A 25,430-nucleotide genomic window follows, 5' to 3' on the forward strand; every position below is an offset into this window, starting at 1 on the left:
ACAGTGCTTTGTTCCCGCGGTATAAAAATCCCAATAAAGCAGATTGTGGGGTTTTTCCCACTCTGGGGAGCGATGGGACTGCAGCTCTGTGGAAGTCATCAGGATCAGATGGCGAGATGTGGAAACCTTTTCTCACGCAACGGTTTTCAAAGATATTCAATCTTATTATGGCTCCGAGGGAAGATTACTTCCACATGGCCCGGGAAACACATCGCTCGTCTGCTACTTACGTCTTTTATTTTCATTTCATCCGAGTCGCTGCACCTGAGCCGACCCGGGTGGCGACTCACCTGGACCAGATCTGTCTGAGACCGGAGCACGCAGGGAAGTTACAGCTGGAGTGGATTCGTCTTTATCCGTTAAACTACTTCAGTTTCTTTATTCATGAACTTTTTAAAGACTTTTCATTAAGTTTTAACCTTTAATCTAAATGTTGAATGTGACTCAGGACTCAGTTTGTTTCAGCTCATTAGAGGTAAACTGAGTTTTCTGTTTAAACTGCTGCACCTGCACAGTTTGTCCACCAGGTGGCGCTGTTGGGTCGCACTCACCTGCTCAGTGTGTCAGTTTATCACATACACACATTCCCAGACTGGGAAAGTCTTAAATACATATCAATATTGATGATACAAAAAATTGAACGTCCATAAAATCGATATATAATAAAATAGTTTCTGTTTTAAAAACTACAGAACCGATCAATGATCAATATTTTAACTGTAACTAAATGAACTGAACCGTCTGTTCATCTTAAACTGCAGATATAGTTTTAATTCAGGAGGCTTTGAATTTATTTATTAACAATAAAACATTTTTCTACTGTTTTTTTTCTATGTCTGTCTAATAAAGTTAATTAAATTGAATTAATGTTTTTCTTTGTCTTCTTTTTCTAATGTAAACTGAAGTTATGATCAATAATCTGAATGTAACAGCAGCAACATTTATTAATATTAACGAGTCTCAGTGGTTGTATTTCTGTATTTCTGTGTGTTGCCTTCAAGGATCGGTGCATAATGGAAGCACGTTGGGGATGACGACCTATTTTTATTTCTTTATTATTTACTAATGTGGCTGTTTTGTTGCTGTGGAGATGTTCTACATGGTTTGGGGCGGGAGCTTTATGTCCCAGTGGTTTTTTTATTAATGTTTGGAAATAAATATAAAGATGTTGTTGTCTGGAGAACTCCTTTTATTTTCTGAATACAGGCTGTTGCCTTCAGGAACTGGTGTTTTAGAGCCATTAGATGTGAAGACAACTGTTTTAAATTCTCCTTCATCCTCACCTCAGGACAGAAAGTTACTGTAGCTGTCTACACCGTCACTGTTTTTAGGGTCCGGGCAGCGCAGCTGACAGGACACTATTGTATTCCTAGGAATTCTTCTTCTTCTTCTTCTTCTTCTTTCTTTCTTTCTTCTTCCAAGGAAGTCATACTTCCCATGGGCGAAAACTCACCAAACTTTGCACAAAGGTTCAGTCCCATGCCAGATTCACTCAACTCCAAGGACATGTGCCCCCCCCTCCTAGGGGGGGCACAATAAGCGTTTAAATTTAAAAACTTTAAAAATTCCTACCAAACCAACGGTAGATGCTACAGTGTTGAAACTTCACCACAATGTAGCCTCAATACTGCTGAAACTTTTGTCCACTTAAACTTATTACAAATTATGAAGTCCATCACTCTGTTTTTTTCAATAACTGTAAAACTTTTAAAATGTATCTCCTCCCACAATTTTTGCTCAATTGACACCAAACTTGCTACAGAGCATCTCCAGACCGTCCTCCACAAAACTTGTTTCTCGGATTTTTGATTAAGCAAAAATTGAGCCTACAGTGCATGAAAACGTTTGACTGCAAACACTACTGTAAACATATACCATCAAATTCTTGATAAATACATTTTCAATCTTCCTGAAAAAAAATGACAATATTCTGGAGTCATGGTTGATGAAGTTTGGCAAATATCAGAATTTTAACTCAAAAACTGAATTTTTGAGAACATTTTGAATTCTGCTCTCATGGGAACAACTGCAGTCAATGTGAGAGTGGAATTTATAAACATCAGATTTTCTCTTATGAAGCAAAACACTTATCATTAAAAACAAATCACCAATATTTCCATGCTGTCAAGATGCAATTTATGTATTATCAGATTTTTGTTTAGATGACTGAATTATTGACATTTTGACCATTTCATCACAACAGCTGCCCGGGCACTGGCTCACCTGAGTGGATAAATGAAGCTACACAGCAGGTCTCACTACCAGCCAATTAGCTCAGTGAGTTAGGAGCTGGTTCTTGGTGTCAGAGATTGTGAGTTCGAGACCCAGCAAGGGTGATGATGATGATGATGACGGATCAAAATGTCACATGTCCTTAAGCTGATTTGCTGTCTAAATGCAATTTATGTATTAAAGCAGATATCAGCTTCACGGCCGTTTCGGCTAATGCTGCGTTCAAGGCAGGCTTTTGAAACAGTAAGTTACAGCTTCAAGTCACAACTACGACTTGGTAGCGTTCCAGGTAACCCGTAGCTCGTGTTTTTACCATCCTGTTGTCTGTGAAAGTTCCCTATAACGGCCACTCGTAACTTCCGACCCGTGAACTCGTACCAGATCGAACTGGTATGACTTCACAGGAAGGAAAAACACAAAGTACGAGTTTCTTTGAACGCACCATGAGTTAGCAGCCCCCGCCCTTGTCAGGCATCAATTGGTCCTCGTGCTACGTCACCACATTCACGCGCATCCCTTGGCTGCACACACAGCCCTTCATGCCGTTCTCTCTCCTCATTGGATAACACTTGTATCCCACAAGGAAAATTTTCTCCTCGGGTTACAGCAGAGCAGAGTGACGGAGAGACTCGTGTTTAGGCTGAAATACTTCATGTAAGTGATTGCTGACGGAAAATAGGACTATTTAGGACTTATATTAACAAAAACATTCCACTGATATCTGCTTTAACAGATTTTTGTTTAGATAATAGAATTTCTGACTTTCTGAAATCTGCCTTGACAACAGCTGCCTGGGCACTGACTCCCTGAGTGGATAAATGAAGCTACACAGCAGGTCTCACTACCAGCCAATTAGCTCAGCGAGTTAGGAGCTGGTTCTTGGTGTCAGAGGTTGTGAGTTCGAGACCCAGCAAGGGTGATGATGATGATGATCAAAATGTCAGTTCACCTCAATATGAAACACAAGACAATTGTCCTAATGGTGGCATCACAGCAAGCCTCTAAATTAAAAAAAAACAACAAATAGCTTGGACTGGTCCATGCGCGAAGGCTCCTAACATCTTAGACTCATAGTAGATGTTTGACAAATATCATTATTTTACCTCAAAAACTGATTTTTCTTTTTACTGTGGTTTCAAATCTGCCTACACGACAGTGAATGGCTTAGTCAATTTGTGAAGCCACTGTTGAACTGCCACTTGTCAATTAGCTCAGTGTGATAGACAATGGTCTTTGGTTCCCGAGGTTGTGGGTTCAATCCTCAACTGATGCAAATTGAACATTATAAGGTCAATTGTCTTGTCTTCCTATTCTCCTGTTTGTTGCTCAGAATTGCCTAAATTTGCCCAAAAGTAGCCCGGACCCGACCCATTGCTGCGCAGCAGCTATAATTTTAGGTTTATATTTGCATTACTACTTTGCCTTTTACTATTTTATCTTGATTGATTTAAGCAATACTACATTTTATCCAATTTTACTTAAACTCTAAATGCACTGGGACTTCTGGGAATTTCATTTGAATGTCCAGTAGTTGGGAAAAGAAAAACATTTACAGTATGTTGTTCACTTATGAAGCCTGATGCTCTAAAAATCAGATAAACGTTTATATTCTACATTATAAATGTTGCTTATTTGACCCGTTTTAATTGAATTTAAATCCCATTTTGTTGCTGAATCCACCAAACTGCTGGGATCAGAATAATCCAGATGTTTTGGACCAGATTAAACCTTGTGGTTTTAACGTGTTACAGTAATGTATCTCCAGTGCAGCGCCAGCAGCGGCCACCAGGTGTCGCTGTTCGATGTGGAATGACAAACTGTGATTAAAGCTCAGCTCATTTACTGCAGAGATTCACACACACACACACACACACACACACACACACACACACACACACACACACACACACACACACACACTGTTTAATGATCAATATATTTATCAGATATTGATAGATACTTATTGACTGTTAATTCGGTCACACAGGTTCAGCCAGTCATTGATTATTTATCAGTTAGATTCTTTATCTGTATCATTTCACTGCATTTACTCTCCTTATCTGGTTTTAATTTAACACATCCACTTGATCATATTCACATCGTATCAATTTATATTAATTTGATCTGATTTGATATTTTATTGATTTGATTTGATTTTATATTTGATCTTTTTTCCTTCAGGCCTCAGAAACTTAATTTTATCTGTCCCTTTATTTTAATTCCAGATGTTTCCACATGTTTCTTCTTGTTCAGGTCAGCTTTAATTTGATTCACTGAAAAAACTAATCAGAGATCAATATTCAGATATTATTATTATTATTAATATTAGATCATTTGATTAAAGAGAGAATAGAATAATTTATCTTGAGACAAAGATGAGAAATACTGGACCAATGAACAAACAGCTGATTTTAGAAAATACTGAATTTAATTTTTCTGAACAAATCGGTTTATGACTAAATTATAATCAATAGTTTTGATTAGTGAACGGAACCTTTATGTTTGAAAACAGATGAGACAGAGTAAATGTAAATAAAAACACGCAGCTCTGTAAATATCACTTAATTATTTATAATAACCGATAATTGATCAACATTAATTGCCTTTAAAATTTAGAGTGATTATTGTTTTGAAACTTCGTCGATACTTTTTTTTTATTAATAAAACCTCGCGCTCAATCAATGAAATATTTTTGATCGCAGACAAATGTGAAGTTATTGATTATTTATAAACACACGGAGATAAAACTGCAGTTTAATTTTAAACGCGCTATATTGATTATCGGACGCGCTGGTGATCGGAGAGGGAGAAAGAGGATGAGGAGGAGGATGGAGGGAGGGAGGGAGGGAGGTCAGAGAAGGAGGAGAAGAAGTGAAGAGAGGAGGAGGAGGAGGAGGAGGAGGAGGAGGGAGCATCCTTCCTCTCTCTCCGCAGCATCCGTCAAACAGCCTCCGCTCCAAAGTTCCGTTTCCTCCACTTCTCTCTCTCCGCGGTGTGTTCGCTTCTTCGCACCAAGTTTCCCGCCGGGGGAGGAACGGAGCCGTGATGCGGAGACAACGAAACTCAACTTTTCACTTGCGACACTCACCACGCTGCTCCTCTTCCTCTTTTTCCTCTTTTTCGGTTTGTTTCCCTGTTGTTTTTGGAGGATTTCCCACTTTCGAGTGAAGTCGCGGCGCTAGATGGACTCACGGTGCTGAGGAGGAGGAGGAGGAGGAGGAGGACCTGCTTCTGCTGCTGCTGCTTCGAAAAGTTGGACTCGAGTTTAAAAAAGAAGAATAAGAGGGAGAAAAAGAGGAGAAAAGGGAGAGGAGGAGAGGAGGAGAGGAGGAGGAGGAGACGAGGAGCAGCGGAGACGGGACACGGGGTGAGTGAGAGTCGGTGTTTTCGTGCCATGTGCTCCGGAGCTCTGATGTCCGAGCTTTAACGCGGCACTTAAATACAACAGAGTGCAACTTTTTATGTCATATATGTATATGTATATTTATATATATATATATCTATAGTTGTAATAATCGATGTAAAGGTGATCGATCCGTCAGCCCGCAGCGGATCGAGGCTCCGGCCTGTGGAGGAATGTCAGGAATCTGCAACCTGAGATTTAAGATGCTGCTCCGCTCTCTTACAACACACACACACAAACACACACACACACACGCTTTAAAACTACTGTACAGATAAATAATTAATCAATTATGAATAAAGATTGATTTGGTTTTATTTTTAATAATAACAAACTGCATTTAAATAAAAAAATTTTTTTAAAGTATGTGCAGTTTATTGAGCCTGAGAGACAGAGCTCAGGGTGAATCATTAAATAAGGAAACACAACTGACCTGGAATAACACACACACACACACACACACACACACACACACACACACACACACACACACTCTGTCACAGTCAGTAGTTTAACGCTGAATGGCCTCTTACATTCATTTGCATCAGAAAAAAAGTTTTAGTGCGTTTTCTATTGTGCAGAATGAAGAGTTCCAGCAGTCAGTGTGTGTGTGTGTGTGTGTGTGTGTGTGTGTGTGTGTGTGTGTGTGAGAAGAAATAATGCCCCCCCTCCCTCCCACATTATTCAGCATGACATGGGAGGAGGAGGAGGAGGAGGAGGAGGTGTGGATGTCACTTTCATCCTGCCCAGAGCTGTCATTTAAACACACACACACACACACTCACACGCACACACATTTACACACACACATTTACACACACACTCTCACACCTCCTGCTGTGACGACTCAAAAGTCTCTTATCCCTCAAAACAACAAGTCCACACCAATTACTGCTGCTGCTGTGGCCCCCGGGGGCCAGTTGTCCCCGAGGAACAAGAGGAGAAAAGACTAAACACACACACATACACACATTCAGAAACACACACACGACGGAAACCTTTTTATTTCCTCTGCAATAAAAAGAAAAAATTGAACCAAATTGTCTGCATCAAAAATCTAAAATATTCTCCTTCATAAAGACAAACTGATCAATAATCAATAAAGCCTCTGATAAATCAACCAATCAATAAATCAATATGTCTAATTACAGTAACTTGCTTTTATCAATTAACTGATCAATTAACTCAAAGAGGAGGGGGGCAACCGCCATTCCGACATCCCACCAGTCCAATAGGCCTCTAATTGTCTAAATGGCAACACTTAATTTTCTATCAAACGTCCCGTCATTCCGACACTTTTTGCCTCCTATGGTCGGAATGACGGTATTTTTTTCTTTTTTTAAACATCTTGCCTTTCCGACAATTCCTTTAATAGCGTATTTTCTCCCCAAAAAAAGATTTTGCACTGTTGGGCTTAGGCAATGAAGAAAGGAGTTGTTTTAGAGGGAAATACAGAGACTGCTAGATGAAAAACTGTCCCTGAAGGCAACACGCATCAGCGGTTTTACATGAATTTCCCTCTAAAACAACTCTGTCTGGTAACGTTGTGTTATTATCTCATAGCGTGGTGAATGTGCAGCTCACAACTTGTCCACCAGAGCGTTGTGGAGTTGTTGGATTGTGTATTTGATGATTTTGATGAGGGAAACCAAGAAATCCCATAATGAGCCTCCGTAGCGTAGCTCTGAGCAGCTCACGGCTCTGCTCCGCCGTTCTAAAAATAGCTTGCACTGACAATTAAAGGTAACGAACCTACTGCTATGACTAAAGGGATTATGGCAATGGGCCAATTTGACTAAATGTTGAACTATCCCTTTAACAACCTCCGTTCAGCTGTTATAGATTTATGTTGGAGTGAATTACACTGTTTGCTTTTACACACACACACACACACACACTTGCACACGCACACTCGTCTTTGACCATGAGAAACTTCCTCTGACAGAAGCCGTGATTACACATGATGAAAACAGAGCTGTGTTTAATGCAACACACACACACACACACACACACACACACACACACACACACACACAGACGCACACACACACACCAATCAAAGGTCGGGGCCCCTGGGGGCCACAGCTAGAACTGGACTTTGATGAGTCTGTTAATTAACTCCTGAAGGGACGACGCAACGTGTGTGTGTGTGTGTGTGTGTGTGTGTAGCTCCATGCTGTGAACACACACGTCCACCATGACATCACAGATCTCAGAGAAGAGTCGGAGCGTCACATCCTCCTCCTCTTCATCCTCCTCTTCATCCTCCTCTTCATCCTCCTCTTCATCCTCCTCCTCTTCATCCTCCTCTTCATCCTCCTCTTCACCCTCCTCTTCATCCTCCTCTTCATCCTCCTCTTCACCCTCCTCTTCATCCTCCTCTTCACCCTCCTCTTCATCCTCCTCTTCATCCTCCTCTTCATCCTCCTCTTCATCCTCCTCTTCATCCTCCTCTTCACCCTCCTCTTCATCCTCCTCTTCATCCTCCTCTTCATCCTCCGCCTTTTAGTACAAGTACTCGCAAAGTACTCACTGAGTTAGAGTACTCACACAGTGTAGGACATTAAAATACTCTAACTCTTAAGAGTCTAAAGTAAAAGTATTCACAAGTATCACGAGTATCAGCAGTAAAAGTATTCACAGTACGATGAGTGGAAGTACTCATGTGTATCAGAAGTAAAAGTACTCACTTAGAAGTAAAAGTAGCCACAAATTAGCACCAGTCTAAGTACTCAGAAGTATCAGAAGTAGAAGTACTCATAGTGCAGTATAAGTATAAGTACTCCAAGGTTAAAATACTCAGAGTAATCAGAAGTAAAGCGGCGCGGTGACGTCTGACGCTCTGACTCACAGTAACGACCAGCGGAGTTTCTTTCTTCCTCTTTGTAGCTGTGCAATGTAGCTATTGCTGTGTTTGATATGAATAAAAACTAAATAAAACTCCGAGCGGAGTTCACGTCAGCTCAGGTGATCTGCAGGTGATTGTTTCACTTGAGCGCTCCGCCGCTGTGTGTGTGTCTGTGTGTGGCAGCGGTGCAGCGCTGACACACACACAGACACACAGACATCTACAGGAACTGCATGTTCTACACGTCGTAGGTGAGCCTACATATGATACGTGTTACCGCAGAATAAAGGACACGAGCAGCTCCGTGTTTTCACAGTGGGACTTTTCTCCTCCACTTTATGACCGTCGTATTAGGCTATAACACATGACGCCAGGACTCTGGAGATATGCGACCTGACTGGGCCGGACTCGTCTTATGAACTTTTTTTTTTCTTTTTTTCTTCGTCTCATGAACATTCACCGTCACTTTATTTACCATGGGCTCCGTTTCTACACATTTCCTGGAGAAGAGAGTCCCTCCCTCTTCTCCAGCTTTAGCTGCTGCAGACTTGGCTTGAGACAGTTTGAAGTTTCCTTTTTTTTTTACCATTAATATTATTTTTGCACTTAAAGAAACAATGCCTTAATTATAAATTAATTAATTAATGCAATTTGGAGTGATGGAATGTTTCAGTTCAAGTTCACTTTCCCTCAATTCCTTTTTTAATTTCAAAATTGCCCTTTTGAGACTTGGGACAGTTTTATTTACTGTTTAAGTTCAAACTGTCAAATTTACAAGTCTGCACTAGCTGTTGTTTATGGTGAAAAGAAAAAAATAAAGAACATTATTTTGTAATAGAGTTGAGCCATTTTCATTTTTTAAGAGGAGATTGAATCGATTCTAATCAAATCGAATCGAATCGAATCGAATCGTGATTAATCGATTTAGAACCTTAGGAATCGAAATCGAATCGATTCAGGAAATTGGCCACAAAACCCAGCCCTACTCAGGAGTATCAGCAGTAACAGTACTCATCGTGTTGTACAAGTAGAAGTACTCAGGAGTATCAGCAGTAACAGTACTCATCGTGTAGTACCAGTGTTGTGTTCAGTGTCAGAGTAAAGTGTCAGTAAATCTCAGACTCACCATGTCAGCTGATGATTGACGGCTCGGTGCAGCAGGAAGTGAGGTGTTCATGGTGCGGCGGTAAAACAGACCATTTGGCCGGCGGGGGGGGGGTCAAAGCAGACAGCCAGAGGTCGGTCGGTCGGTCGGCGTGGAAACCAAGCTGTGGAGACAACAGGATGTCAGTGGTGTTTCCCAGGCGCCTTGAACGCATCGTTATTTTATCACTTGTTTTAACCCTCCTGTTGTCCTCCTGGGTCAAGGAAGGACGAAAGGAAAGAAGGACAAAGGGAAAAAGGAAGGAAAGATAGAAGGAGGGAGGGAACAGATTGGGTCAAAAAGGAAGGAAGGAAGGAAGGAAGGAAGGAAGGAAGGAAGGAAGGAAGGAAGGAAGGAAGGAAGGAAGGAAGGAAGGGAGGGAAAACGGATTATGGAAAGAAAAAAGGGTAAAAGGAAGGAAAGAAAGATGGAGGGAGGGAACAGATTTGTTCAAGGAAGGAGGAAGAAGGGGTAAAGAAGGGAGGAAAGAAGGAAGGGGAAAATGATGGAAAGAAAGATGGAGGGAGGGAACAGATTCATTCAAGGAATGAAGAAGGAAGGGAGGGAAAAAGGATTGTGGAAAGAAGGAAGGGATGGAAAGATGCAGTGAGGGAACAGATCAGGTCAATTGGATCAAAAGAGGAAGGAACAAGAAGTAAGGACAAAGGGAAGGAAGGAAGGAAGGAAGGAAGGAACTAACAAACGAAGGAAAGGAAAAAGAATTGTGGAAGGAAGGGAGAAAGGAAGGAAAGAAGGAAGAATGGAGGAAAGTAACAGAAGGACAACAGGAGGTTTAATGGGACCAGTTTGACCAGAGACTGAACCATTTGTTCACCCCCCCCCCCCCCGACCCATCAGTCACTCATCGGTGAACCAGTCTGATGAGTCTGACTGTTACTTTTCTCATCAATTATTTAACCGATGAGCTCAAACGCTCCTGAACGCACCGCACACACACGACTTCACAGGACGATCAGTGCTATCACTCATCTTGTTGCCATAGTTACGCTGGCTGCTCCCCCCCCCCCCCCAGAATGCTCAGCGTTGGCGGCCATGTTTGTGTGCGAGCTGTCGGCTAAATGACGTCCATTGATCCGGACTCATCGATAATCGATCGGTTGTGTTTGATGATGTCGTGGTGGTGAAGCAGAGTGGTGCATTCACAGTCTGAAGTGACTGTAGGAAATTATGATGCTTTTTATCTGTGAGGTCGAAGCTTCTTCTTCCTATTCTTTTTCTTCCTCTTCTTTTTCTTCCTCCTCTTCTTTTTCTTCCTCCTCTTCTTCTTCCTGTCTTTCTCTTCCTCTTCTTGTTCCTCCTCTTCTTTTTCTTCCTCCTCTTCTTCTTCCTGTCTTTCTCTTCCTCCTCTTCCTCTTCTTCTTCCTGTCTTTCTCTTCCTCTTCCTCCTCTTCTTCTTCCTGTCCTTCTCTTCCTCTTCCCCCTCCTCTTCTTCTTCCTCTTCCTCCTCCTCTTCTTATTCCTCCTCTTCTTCTTCCTGTCTTTCTTTTCCTCTTCATATTCCTCCTCTTCTTCTTCCTGTCCTTCTCTTCCTCTTCTTCTTCCTGTCCTTCTCTTCCTCTTCTTATTCCTCCTTTTCTTTTTCTTCCTCCTCTTCTTCCTCTTCCTCCTCCTCTTCTTCTTCCTGTCCTTCTCTTCCTCTTCTTCCTCTTCTTCCTCCTCCTCCTACTCCAGAAGAGCCAAACCTCCTTCACTCAGCCATTCCTCCTGTTTATCATCAACCCAACAAACTAAACAAACAATAAACCATGACGATGGCGGTGGCGTTGTCGTTGGCGACGGCAGCAGGAGGCCTCATCAGTCGAGGCCTCGGGGGAGCACTTCCTGTCTCTGCTCGCCGTATAAATCCCCGTGTCAGCGTTAGCCTCTATTTGTGCACGATAAACCACCGTCTTTGGGTTTCGGGAGCTGCTGCCACCGCCGCCGCTGCTGCTGCTGCTTCTATTTTCGCCGCCGCTGCTGCTGCACCGGCCCGGCTGCTTTTATGGGATGGCTATTAGTCAAAGGAGAATAGGTGCAGGGGTGCCGGCCATAAATTCCAGCAAGTGGCCCTGGGTAAAGAGGCAGCGCGGCAATGGCGATGGCGGCGGCGAAGGCGGCGAGGAATTGACTAGGTGCTCTGTGATTTTACTCTGCTACGCCGTGACCTTTGGAGGCGAGACAGAGTCGTTTGTTTCGCTGACAGGAGGCGAAGCTCATAACTCAGGCAGCGGCGGCGGCGGCCGGGGAAACCGGTGATGAGCCAAACTGTAACCGCCGCTGCAGGAAACCCCTCATACTCAACTATCAGGGGTAAAACTGATCAATAACCTGATCAGAGTCTCTGTGTAGTGTTGTGTTCAGGAGCCACACAAGACTGTAGGAAAACAGAGATTCCACTAATTTACGTTAAAAAAACGTAAAAGTACTTGCAAGTATCACAAGTTGATGTTCACACGAGTATCAGCAGTAAAAGTATTCACATAGTACGATGAGTGGAAGTACTCATGTGTATCAGAAGAAAAAGTACTCACAAATTAGTACCAGTCTAAGTATTCAGAGGTATCAGAAGTAAAAGTACACATAGTGTAGTGTAAGTGGAAGTACTCAAAAGTATCACAGGTTAAGATACTGAGAAGTATCAAAAGTAAAAGTACTCACTCAGAAGTTCACAAATAACTACCAGGCTAAGTACTCAGAAGTATCAAAAGTAAAAATACTCTTTCAGAAGTAAAAATACTCACAAAGAAGTACCAGTCTAAGTACTCAGATATTTCAAGTACTTACGGAGGAGTATCAGCAGTAACAGTACTCATCGTGTATCAGAGGTAGTAGTACTCAGGAGTATCAGCAGTAACAGTATACTCACTCAGAAGTAAAAGTACTGACAAAGAAGCACCAGTCTAAGTACTCAGAAGTATCACAAGTAAAAGTATTCACTCAGAAGTAAAAGTACTCACACATTAGCACCAGTCTAAGTACTCAGAAGTAAAAGTATTCACTCAGAAGTAAAACTGACGACGTCCTGTGTAGTGTTGTGTTCAGGAGCCACACAACACTGTAGGAAAACAGAGTTTCCACTCATTTACACTGAGTTTCACATGATCAATAATAAAAGTTATTGATTATTAAACAAAAAAAGTGTTTTAATCATATTAAAGGATCATTGCAAACAAAATCTGCTGCTAAATTTACTTTTTATATGAAAGATGCATTAAAATTATTATTATCCGTAGCGTTTCAATTTTTGACGGAGCCGTCGCTAAATCACGTTTAGCTCAACGGAGCAGATCGCATCAGACAGGAAATCCGACACAGAATCAACGTAATACACTTTCGCCCCCTTTCAAAATAAAAGACTAAAAATACACAGTTCATATGATCACAACTTCACATCAACATTACGTCACGGTCTCGGAGATCTCTTTCTAATTATTTTGAGAAACTAAAATATAGAGGAATGTAAACGGCGAGGACTGCAACTGTTAAAAACCGTAAATGACTTTATGAAGCCACTTTGTTTTTGTCATATATATCAATCTTGATGCAGAAATTCGTCAGAGGAAGAAGCTGAATCAACAGAACAAACAGTCATTGACATTACGGGGGAGTGTGTGTGTGTGTGTGTGTTGGGGAGGGGGGGTTGAGGGGGGGTCATTGTTCAGTCTCTGTGTGACCATTGTCCTTAAATGAGTCCCAGTCAACAGTTAATCACTCTGATAACTGAGCTGTTTAAAGTAGTAAAGCACTGACTGTGTGTGTGTGTAGTAGTGTGTGTGTGTGTGTGTGTGTGTGTGTGTGTGTGTGTGTGTGTGTGTGTGTGTATGTGTGTGTGTGTGTGTGTGTGTGTGTGTGTGTGTGTGTGTGAGTGATCACTAATGTGTGAACAGCAAATGTTGAGCCTGACTAATAACAGTGATTTGTGACGGGAGATCAGAGGAGGGCCGGCGTGAAGGAGCGGCCATATATCACCTGTGTGTGTGTCTGTGTGTGGCCGCTCACACCTGTTAGACAGATAAAGACGGCAGCAGTGTGCCACTCACACACACACACACACACACACACACACTGTGGGTTATTTACCTCATCGTGTGTAACATTTATTTCTTATTGTAGGATCTTTTGGACGGAATAGCCCTTAAAACAGAGTGTTAAAGGGCTATTCTGTCCAAAAGATGGAGGTTATTAAGGGTTGTGCTTGAGGGTTTTTATTGACCTCCCCCTCCTGCCCCCCCCCCCCCCCCCCCCCCCCCCAGGTCTTTGAAGCCGGACTCTCATTGTTCTACGTGTCGGAGCTTCAGTCTCGGCCTGAATGAAGCTGCTCAAAGGTCAATAGTCAAATAAACTTTGATGAGCCCCCGCCTCTTCACCCCCCCTCACCTCTGACCCCCAGCCCCCCCCCTCCGTCACCGCTGCCAGAAAGCAGATTGAGTTGTAAACGTCAGTGGAAACACACAGAGAGAGAGAGAAAACGCTGCAACAGATCTGAGACCAGGCTTCTCGTGGTTTCAGTAGTCGATACCAACACCAGTAAAACTCCACGATCCGCGATATTTATTTGATAACACGATTAAAAAAATTAAAAAAGTTAAATAGAACCCTTGTGAAGTCGATTACACGCCAAAACCAAATTTTGAGCATCGCTCGATGAAGCTGTGCATGTCAACGTACTGAGTGTTCAAGTGTGTTGGAGTCTCCTGGTTCCTGACAAGTTCTCCTCCTCCTCCTCTTCCTCCTCCTGTGTCCTCCTCTTCTTCTCCTTCTTCCTCCTCCTCCTCCTCTTCTTCTTCTTCCTCCTCCTGTATCCTTTTCCTCCTCCTCCTCCTTCTATTCCTCCTCCTATGTCCTCCTCTTCCTCCTGTGTCCTCCTCCTCCTCCTCCTCCTCTTCTTCATCCTGTGCCCTCCTCCTACTCTTCCTCCCGTTCCTCCTCCTATGTCCTCCTTCTTTTCCTCCTCCTCTTCCTCCTGTGTCCTCCTTCTTTTCCTCCTCCTCCTCCTCCTCCTCTTCCCCCTCTTCCTCCTCCTGCTCCTCCTGCTCCTCCTTCTCCTCCTCAGGTCATGGACTCCTCAGACAAGAAGGACAAGATGGACGCTGCCGTCGGCGGCTTCGGAGACGTCCTGAAGAAGCCGTCGCCCTCGGAGACCAGAGGTAAGAAGCAGAAGAAGAAGAAGAAGAAGTCTGTTCTTCAAAACTCCTCAGCGATGGGACGAGCCGAGGTCCCGGGGGGTGGGGGGGTGGGGGGGTGGGGTGGGGGGGCTGAAGGTGTTGGGGGGGTTGATGAAATGAAATATACATTTCAAAGAGGAGCAGCTCCTCGCCAGTCAGAGGTGACTTACAGTACGAGTCTGACAGGAATCCTAAACACATCATCACTAATGCAGGAGGAGCCGGGGGGGGGGGGTCGGTGTGGGGGGGTGGAGGTGTGTGTGGCAGCGTTGTGTTTGAGCTTGTAAACGCTGATGAGTCGGTAACATGACAGGAGAGGGGGGGCGGGGGGGGGCAGCAGGTGAGAAGCAGTGTTTGTGTTGTTGAACTAAATGAAGAGCAGCAGCCGTCGTCCTCTGAGCCGCCGGGGGGGGGGGGGGGCATGTTTTAAAGATGTCAGCCGGTGTGTGATGAAAGCAGCGGATAATGAGGCTCAAAGACCTTGTTCTTACCTCCAGAGGATAAAGACGCCACAGAAGAAGAAGAGACGACAGAGTTCACGCTCTGAGTGGCGGATCAGTGATCATCTGACCAGTCGCCAGCGCTCCTCAGACGTTATCGCCAGCGTTGAGCCTCAACGCGTTCAATGAACCATCGTTCATGAACTCCTTCATATTTTGGGCGAACGTGAACTGAACGTACTGTATTTCCACTTGATGAATGTTATTGTGAACGCGTTCTGGCGTTTGTGAACGGCGCTCTCTCAACTAGGGATGTCACGATTACTTGTTTTCACAATTAATCGCGGTATTAAACGCCACAATTAATTAATCTTAAAGATTTCCAAATACCGTCACTTTCCAAAAAAGATTGTTGGAAACACAGAGGCAGATGTGCACCAAAGTGAAGGTAAATGTAAGAAATACTGGTCCATTTACCTAATGTAACATATAATTGGTAGGAATTTAAATGTTAGCGTGTCATTTGTGCTAAAAAACAAACAATGATAAACTTAAACATTTGGTATAGATGACAATTAATGACTTGAAAATTTAAAACACTTCCCCTGCAGGATTAATAATTGGTTAATGGTTATATATTAATAGTAGAGACTTAAAATATCTAGTGTAAATGATTAGTAATGTAATTATATTTTGACTGTATTTGATTTTACACATTCATATGATGTAAAGGAGTGTGCCAGGTTTCCATAGAGCCTTCTGGGTAAAAACCAGCTAAAACACTGTAAACAGGCGTTAATATGTAGCGGAAAAACCAGCCAATCTGGGAACACCTATCAGCTGTTTGGATCAGCGGAGTGATACAGCGCGTGGCGGAGCCATCTGTGTGGAGGAACACTGACCCAGTTGGTTAGTAAAAGATAAACGGTGTTAGAGAGGGAAGTCCAAGTCATTTGACATATTTGAGAATTTTATAAAATAGTAATGCAATAGTAACTTTCCTGGTAATTAATTACTTTCATCACATTCTAACTCAGTTACTTTTTGGGGAAAGTAATACTGGTTAAAACTGCTAAAATAATAGCTGTCTGTAGTTCGATATGGTCTGAGGCAATAATTTTGAAAAATAATAGCTTGTCGCAACATATTGAAAAAAAGAAAAAAGAACTATGAACTAGTTTAGTTTTGGGGGTCCATGCCTATGTTCCCACAGCCTTATGTTCCCACAGCCCTATGTTCCCACAGTTCTAAGATTTTTCTCAAAATTAGGCCCTATGTTCCCACTGGACTCTCTCTATCTGGCCTGTCTAGCCTTTACCGGGTCTTTTTACTAAACTTAACCAACTCTTTTCTTCATTGCCTAAACCCAACCAATGGTGGGACCAAAGGGCTGTGGGAACATAGGGCCTAGTTTTCAGTGACAACAAAAGTTAGAAATGTGGGAACATAGGGCTGTGGGAACATAGGAATGACCCCAGTTTGGGAACCGTGAACTGATTTCAAAATGTCGAATTATGAACTATGAACTGAACTAGTTCATCTGAAAGTGAACTTTCCCAACACTGGTTATCGATCATTAACTATCGATTATTATTTGAACGTTGAAGCCGTTTCTTTGGCGTCGTTCCATCTGCTTTAAAGGGATACTTCACCCAAAATCGATAATTCACCAATCATCTCCTCACCGTCATGCCAAGGAAGGATTTGGAGAACTTTCAGAGTCATCAAAACGCTTTTGGCAACGAGTTTTCATATAACGGCGCCGGTTGGATGGAGTTCACTTTTGAATGGTCCAAAACACACACTATGAAGCATCCAGATACCTCCATACTGCTCGTCTGTACTGACCCAAGTGTCCTGAAGCCGCCACATGAAAAAGTTGTTCACATCAAACATCCAATGGTTTACAACAACGAAGCTACTGCTACAACAAGGATAAAAACAGAGATCAACTTTTCCATGTGGTGGCTTCAGGACACTTGGGTCAGTAGGACGAGCAGTATGGAGGTATCTGGATGCTTCATAGTGTGTGTTTTGGACCATTCAAAAGTGAACTCTATCTGACCGGCGCCATTATATGAAAACCCGTTGCCAGCCGGACCCCCCCTGGAACTCCTAAAGAGTTGTGATGACTCTGAATTAAAAGTTCTCCAAACCCTTCCTTGGCATGATGGTGAGTAGATGATTGGTGAATTATCGATTTTGAAGTGTAGTAACCCTTTAATACAGACAGCTGTCCTGTTGACTGTTCTGTCACCGAGTAAGGTGAGGTAAATACAGAGACTGCTTGATGAAAAACTGTTCCTGAAGGCAACGCACATCAGCGGTTTTGCATGAATTTACCTCTAAAACAACTCTGTCTGGTAACGTTGTGTTATTAATTCATAGCGTTGTGAATGTGCAGGTCACAACTTGTCCACCAGAGCGTTGAAATCCCATGAGCCTCTGTAGCGTAGCTCTGAGCAGCTCACGGCTCTGCTCCGCCGTTCTAAAAATAGCTTGCACCGACAATTAAAGGCAACGAACCTACTGCTACGACTATAGGGATTATGGCAATGGGCCAATTTGACAAAATGTTGAACTATCCCTTTAACACAATCCTTATTTGAGGCTAAAACAGGTTCTTGTTCAAACTGACGTCTCATTAACGGACTCTCCTGTATTTTAAAGGGAACCTCCATGTTTTTTTTTATCGTAGCTCCATTAATTAAAGATCAGAGTGCGTGACCGAAGCTCCGTCGAACACGGACCCCACATCCTGTCGCTGCGTTTTCCAACGGCGAGCGAGCGAGCGTGGAGGACGACAGGAGGCCGGAGGGAGGGAGGGAGGAGGAGGAGGAAGAGGAGGCCATGTTTTAGAGATGTCAGGCGACGCATGATGAAAGCCGAGGATAATGAGGTTAAAAGAGCCGGAGCTTCACCTCCAGAGGACGGAGGTGTGAGGCTGACAGGACACGTTTGAAGTGGAAATGGTGACACACACACACTCTCTCTGTGTGTGTGTGTGTGTGTGGCGGAGATGTCGGTGGCCTGCCACCATGAAGAGACGCCACCGCCGCCGCCGCTCTTTAACCGTTGATGAGAGGACGTGGGCGTCTCCACACGTCGTCAATATTTCAACAAAGCTCGTTCGTCACATGTCGTTTAAATCCACACGGAGACACCGAGTGTGTCTGTGTGTGTGTGTCTGTGTGTGTGTGTGTCTGATCGGGTTTCACCTGCTCACACCTACTCTACAACTTCCTGCTTCGTGTGATGTCACCGGAGTGGGCGGGGCTTCAGAGAATCAGAGAATAACAGCAAATAAAAGCTCAGATTTTATTCTTTGTTTAAACTTTAACTTTGACTTTGGTCACTTCCTGCTGCGAGGCGAGGTTATTAGTGTTTTAGGAGAAAGCCTCTGTCAGACCTCTGAAGATTAACTTTTTCCCTTTTAGTTGCATCCATCCCATAATGTTCAACCTAAAAACTCAAACTAAGCTGATGTTATCTGACTCAACTTTAGTTTTACATTGTTTTGATTTAGTTCTGGTTTTTGGAAACATTTATTTTTATTAAGTTTAATTTAGTTTTAATTAACTGTAACGACCCTGCTGCGAGGCGTTCGTGGGCCCTGGTTATTTCCTGTTGCAGGAGATTTACTGGTGAAGGCTGAGTGGGTGTGTTTTATTTTTATTTTTATCTCACTTGTTCTCTGAGGTTTTAATCTTCCAGCACCTAAAATAAAAACTCCCTCCATAACTCTTCCTCCCTATCAGCTCCGTCTGAGCCTCGTATTTTAATCTTAAATAAACAAGAAGCGGCGACGCAGCCCCCGTCTCGGCCAATCAGATACAAGAGCTTAAAAACCATGAAGCGTGTGTCTGCCACGGCGGCGCAGAGACAGAGCAATTACTTATGGCAGTAATATGCATTATTATTCCAGTTGCCAGCTCCTGATAAGTGAATATGCAGCAGATGAGACCGGGTCCTTGAACCGCGTGCACCTGAACGCACCGTCTGATAATATACGGCCGCTGTTCCAGCTGCTTTTATTGTCGCCGTATGTTTCGGCGTTGGCTGCAGGATTCCTGTCACCTCAGTCATGCCCACCTCTGAGCCCCCCCCCCCCACCACCGCTCAACCCCCCCCTCCCCTTCCTGTTTTATATTCCCGTCCCGCGTTATTTATTTAGAACAATTTCCTCTCTATCAGAGGACAGGGCTAATGCCGAGTTTTAATATGTTATTTACACATAAAAACAACCTATTTACAGCAGCGGAGCATGTGTGTGCAGGAGGAGGAAAATGAATGCCCCCCCCCACCAACTCCGTGCCTAACCCCCCCCCCCATCGCCCCCTCTCCACTCTGTTATATCACAGTTTAACAATCTGGATTGCTAATAGAACCATTTATCATGGAGCGGTCATTTGTTTTATGTGAGCGGCCCCGGTCCTGTTCCCAGAGGGGGGGTTGGGGGTTGGGGGGGTGAGGGGGGGGTGTTGGGAATAATGAAGCTCAAGTGAGAGAGTCACTTTGTTTAAACAGTGGATCCGTCGCCCCCTCCCACTCAATTAGGACGGACCCAGGTGCGCCTGTCTCTCCTCCTCCTCCGTCCGTCCGTCACCACCTTTGTTCACATCCGCAAAAAAATAAATAAAATGTCTTAATCAGATTAAAAACTTCTTGAGGGATTAGAAAATCTGAATCCACTGTTTATATGGGCGCAAAATCAAATAGTATATATATATATATATAGTAATCAAACGCTTATATGGATCAAAAGGTACAGAAATGCTGTTTAAATAATTCAAGAAATCCGCTTATAGAGTTCATTTTGGGTCATTTTATGAATGAAAACATGTGAAAAAACTATTTTAAAACTACTGTTAGCAACATGTATTTATGTTATTTCTTACTCCCATGATTCCTTGCTGGACGTGTTTGCAGTTTATGTTCAGTAAAAAATAAGAAATAAGTCACCGATCTGCACTACGAACAAACAGTAGGCCGACTGTTTTTTACTAAACTGCAATTCCCTATTTATAGTTTTAACTGCAGTAGCTGTACATTACTGTGCTGCATTGAGTTGTGTCTGTGCAGGGATTAAACTTGCACGGTTAACCTGACTGCACTATGTTTGCATGACATGATACAACATGAAATAAAATTCAGTAAATGCTGAAGCTGAACATTTCCTTACATTGTTCTCATTGAAAAACTATACAAATGGCATTTAGATGATGTTCTGCGTGAAAATTGAAGTGAAATAATAAAAAAATCGGTTATAATAGTCTCTGCTCTGATCACTATAAACAGTTTCCACCCTAATCCAATCAAGTTTTATTCAGAATAGCAGCATATTGACGTCCAGAGTCGTCTAATTTCCCTAAAATAGACGCGAAAGTGGCTCAATTTTTCCCAATCCATGGTTTTTCCCTGCTAGGGATGCACATGATGAACCGTTTAACCGATAACTTTGACCGATTCATCAACTCATGGGGGCGTGTCGACACGTGCAGACTTCCACTCCTACCTCCACAATTTGTTTTCCGATTGAGCCAAATCAGATCAGAATCTTCCAATTGAGACGCATTTTTATTCCGATCAGCCTTTTATTCTGAATATTTGTGTCCATGTAAACATAGATACTGTAGCTGCAGACTTTTATTTTGAAGGACCAAGCTGCAGCATCCAGTCAGACTGGCGGCAGCGTGACTCCTGGACTCAAGTTCAGTGTCATTTACTGGGACTTGGCCTCAGCAGCAGCAGCAGCAGCTTTTTAGGCTCGACTCCCCCCACCTCCTCCCCCTCCCTCCCCCCTCTGGCCGGGCCGGGGGCTCTGCTGCTGCCCGGCTAATAGATTCAAATGAGCGCTTGTATTTCCTCTGACAGCACACATCTGTCTGCCGGTCGGGGCCGGGCTGGGGGGTGGGGGTTGGGGGGGGCCGGGGTCCGTTGGTAATAATAATAATAATAATAATAATAACGGAAGGTTTTTAGAGAAAAAGAGTGAAAATGACAGAGAGAGGACGGTTATCGTTCATTCAATCTGATTTCTGCTCAATTGGATAAATGTGGAGTTATTGCCTTTTCAGCAGCTGCTGCTTTATTTAGAAATATATTATATATCATATATATCATATATATAGTGTATGATATATGAAGCACAGAGGGGCTGAAGCTGATTGGCTGCAGGCGTCGGAGCCTCTGATAGGAGGATTCAGTGAGTTTGACCCTGAGGCTGCAGGTAAACCGGTTCAGATCTGGATGTTTGAATACGTCGGTGACCTTTACCGTCGAAGCCGTTGTTGTCGCAGGTTCGAGCCCGCCCGTGCACACCGCCGCCGCTGCGCTGCGCTCTGCTCTGTAAAGTAAAGTAGGCCAGAGGAAACGAGCGGCGCTGCTAATGATTTGATGAAGCGGCTCTGGAGCCTCGTCACATACATCTCACTGAGAGTGAGTCTGTCATCTCAGAGGGAGATTGATGGATCCTCCCTCCCTCCCTCTCTCCCTCCTCCCTTCCCAGTCTTTCTGCTGAGTGTGGCCGGTCCACAGGGAGGGGCCCCGGGTACTTAGCGGCCCCACAGCTCTCTGGGTGGGGGGGCGGTCGACCTGAAGAGGCTCAGAGCCGCACGCCGTCGGACTGCTGACGAGCACAGACACACAGGAGGAAGGAGAGGAGGAGGAAGTTATTCTAACATAATAACCATAATAACAATAATATTAATAACAATATCTGTTTATAGACTGATTTGTTTTAGATCATAAATATTGGTTCAATAAGGATTTTTATATTTTATATTTTATTTATATATATATATATATATATATATATATATATATATATATATATATATATATATATATATATATATATATATATATATATATATATATATATAATATATATATATATTGCTGCTACATCTGTCTGCATTAAGTATTTTGTTTCAGAATGTTGAACAGCTGACAGATGATCCTTCGGGATTAATCTATCTATCTATCTATCTATCTATCTATCTATCTATCTATCTATCTATCTATCTATCTATCTATCTATAATAACAATAATCTGGTTTTATTATAACAGGATAAACTCATTCATAAATGATGACACTTTACATTTTACAATCCGGCTGCTCTGATCAATTATTAATAATCAGTTTTTTTTATTTTATTTGATTGTTCACACTGTTTTAATCATTTATAAGAACTAATAATTATTATAACATGAAGTTGTTTTTACACATTACATTAACCCTGTAAATCACATTAATTGATCAGAGATCGCAATGAAAACTATGTTTATTATAGTTTATATTTCATTGAGTGTTAACTGAATTAAAAACAGAATTATTGATCATTTATTGATCCTTATCTTTACTGTGATTTACCACCAAAATTTAATTTGATTTAATTTTGCAGTTTGAATTAGAGAATTATTTTTATTTCTAGTGGGCGTTTTTCTACATTTTCTGATCCCATGTGAACGCAGCTCGGCTGAGTGAGTGAGGAGGGTTTTAAAAGAGCTGCTTTAGCGATAAGGACACGTCTCGTTATCGAGGGGGGTTAGTGAGTAATGGATGGTGCAGCAGAGCAGCACTGGGACCAGTGGGGGGGTGAGAGGGGGGGGGTCAGGACCAGTGGCAAAGAAAAATGTGTCAGAGAAAAAGACGACCACTAATCTTCCTGAGAAGAAGAAGAGGTGGAGAAGACGAAGACGAAAGAAAGAACTGTCACTAACTCTTCTGGGGGTTAAAAGCAGCTCAAACGCAGAGATGGACAGAGTACTCCACCCCAGTACTTGAGTAACAGTACAAATACTACTGGTCAAATCACAATGTTCTATAAAGCTGCAGAAACACCTAGAAAAACAAATACAATGAATGGGATCATAAGAGGACAGCTACTGTCATTTTCACGACTCAGGTATAGTTTTGAGTTGACAAACGCAGTCGAGAGCGTGGCTACTTTGGCGGTATCCTCATGGGGAGGGAGGACGTAGATCCCAGTGGAGAGCTGCACTGTGATAGGTTTCCTTCTTTGACAAACACAGCTTGTGTCCAATAGTATTTTAGAAAAAAAAGAGCAGACCTGAAAATAACGAGTACTTTTCAGCCTTCCTACAAATTAACTTGAGTAAAAGTAAAAAATATTTGTCTTGGAAATGTATTCAAGTAAGAGTAAGAAGTACCAGAGAAATCTAATACTCAAGTAAAGTACAAATCGTCTGGATATGTACTTGAGTACAATACTCAAGTACATTTACTCCGTTACTGTCCACCACTGCTCTGTAGCTGGTTCTGCAGCTCGAGGCCCCGGCTGTACGGCACCGTTTACCAGTAATCACAGTCAGTCAGTCGGCTCAGTGCACTGGGACTCACACACACACACACGCGCGCGCGTGTGCGCTTTGTAAACATTTAGCTTGATGACTTTCCAAGATGGCCTGCTCCTCTTTTATCTGCAGCCTCAGTGAGATAGAGAAGTAGAAACAGTCTGTTTTTAGCCGGGCGGAGGATCGCTGATGAAAAACCCGTTGGTTGTTTTCAGTCATTACGGAAACTTGTAAAAAAACTTGGCCTAGATATTTAAAAGCAGCGATGTAGAGGAAACGGTCTGGTGGCTGCAAACATGAACGTTTACTGGCCAACAACAACAACAACGCTACAGAGGCTCATGGGATTTCTTGGTTTCCCTCATCAAACTCATCAAATACACAATCCAACAACTCCACAACGCTCTGGTGGACAAGTTGTGACCTGCACATTCACCACGCTATGAGATAATAACACAACGTTACCAGACAGAGTGGTTTTAGAGGGAAATTCATGCAAAACCGCTGATGCACGTTGCCTTCAGGGACAGTTTTTCATCAACAGTCTCTGTATTTCCCTCTAAAACAACTCTGTGTGGTAACGTTGTGTTATTATCTCATAGCGTGGTGAATGTGCAGGTCACAACTTGTCCACCAGAGCGTTTTGGAGTTGTTGGATTGTGTATTTGATGAGTTTGATGAGGGAAACCAAGAAATCCCATGAGCCTCCGTAGCGTAGCTCTGAGCAGCTCACGGCTCTGCTCCGCCATTCTAAAAATAGCTTGCACCGACAATTAAAGGTAACGAACCTACTGCTATGACTATAGGGATTGTGACAATGGGCCAATTTGCCAAAATGTTGAACTATCCCTTTAATCCAATGTTTTTTTTTTGGTTTATTGAATTTGTTCTAAATGAATTCTCCTGTGAGTCTCAGAGTCTAAATGCAGGAACATGAACTGTAGCACAGTGAAAGGAGGGAGAAGGATGGACTGCAGCGTCTTATATAAACATGTGGGGTCGTGGGACACTCAGACTGGTACGACTGATGGATCTGCACGAGCCAGAGAGTGTGTGTGTGTGTGTGTGTGTGTGTGTGTGTGTGTGTGTGTGTGTGTGTGTGTGTGTGTGTGTGTGTGTGTGTGTGTGTGTGTGTATGTGTGTGTGTGTGTGTGTGTGTGTGTGTGTGTGTGTGTGTGTGTGTGAGTGTGTGTGAGTGTGTGTGTGTGTGAGTGTTAGTTTAACTTGTGACCCAGTGAGCAAACACAGGGATCAGTGTGTGTGTCAGTGGAGTGAGTCTGAGATCAGAGGATCAAACTGAGCGTTAAATAAACACGGAGCAGGAAACAGAGTGAACACGGAGGACGATCCGTCTGAAAACCAAATAAAAAGTCAATGCAAAGATGCAGCCGACTGCTGCTTTATAAATAAATATAAAAGATTTCAGCACGTTTTCAATATCAACAAATTAACTTCTGCAGCTCAGAGTGCACTTCTTCCTTCCTTGACTCAATCTGTTCCCTTCCTCCATCTTTCTTTCTCTCTCACTTTCTTTCCCTCCTTCCTTCCTCCCCTCCTTTCCTCTGTCCTTTCTTCTTCCTTCCTTGACCCAAACTGTTCCCTTTCTCCATCTTTCTTTCTTTCCTTCCTCCCTCCCTTCTTTTCCTCCATCCTTCTTTCTTCTTCCTTCCTTGACTCAATCTGTCCTCCATCTTTCTTTCTTAAATACAATTAACTTTTGATCATTCAACAAATTAAGAACTCGAAATGTTTTTTTTCCCCAACGACTTGAATTTTAAATAAAATTTGAAATTTGAAATTTCAGTAATGTATATTGATTAACTTTTTAATGAATTCTTTATGGCTCAGATCAGCCTTCAGTCTGACACACAGTCACAT

At 42.8% G+C, this 25,430-nt stretch overlaps 1 protein-coding gene across 1 annotated transcript in view; it reads left to right on the forward strand.

Moving 5' to 3' along the window:
- Positions 1-14,701: 14,701 nt before the first annotated feature.
- The window catches only part of LOC310997648 (zinc finger protein GLI2-like), a gene marked incomplete at its 3' end in the record, with an annotated part of 64,724 nt that continues 53,995 nt past the window's right edge, over positions 14,702-25,430 (forward strand). The window contains exon 1 of the mRNA XM_083987427.1: positions 14,702-14,774. Within this exon, the coding sequence (XP_083843553.1) occupies positions 14,711-14,774 (64 nt within the window). The 5' untranslated portion in view covers positions 14,702-14,710. The remainder of the gene's footprint in view (positions 14,775-25,430) is intronic.

Source organism: Trachurus trachurus (assembly GCF_905171665.1).
Source record: "Trachurus trachurus genome assembly, chromosome: 2".
Taxonomy (NCBI): Eukaryota; Metazoa; Chordata; class Actinopteri; order Carangiformes; family Carangidae; genus Trachurus; species Trachurus trachurus.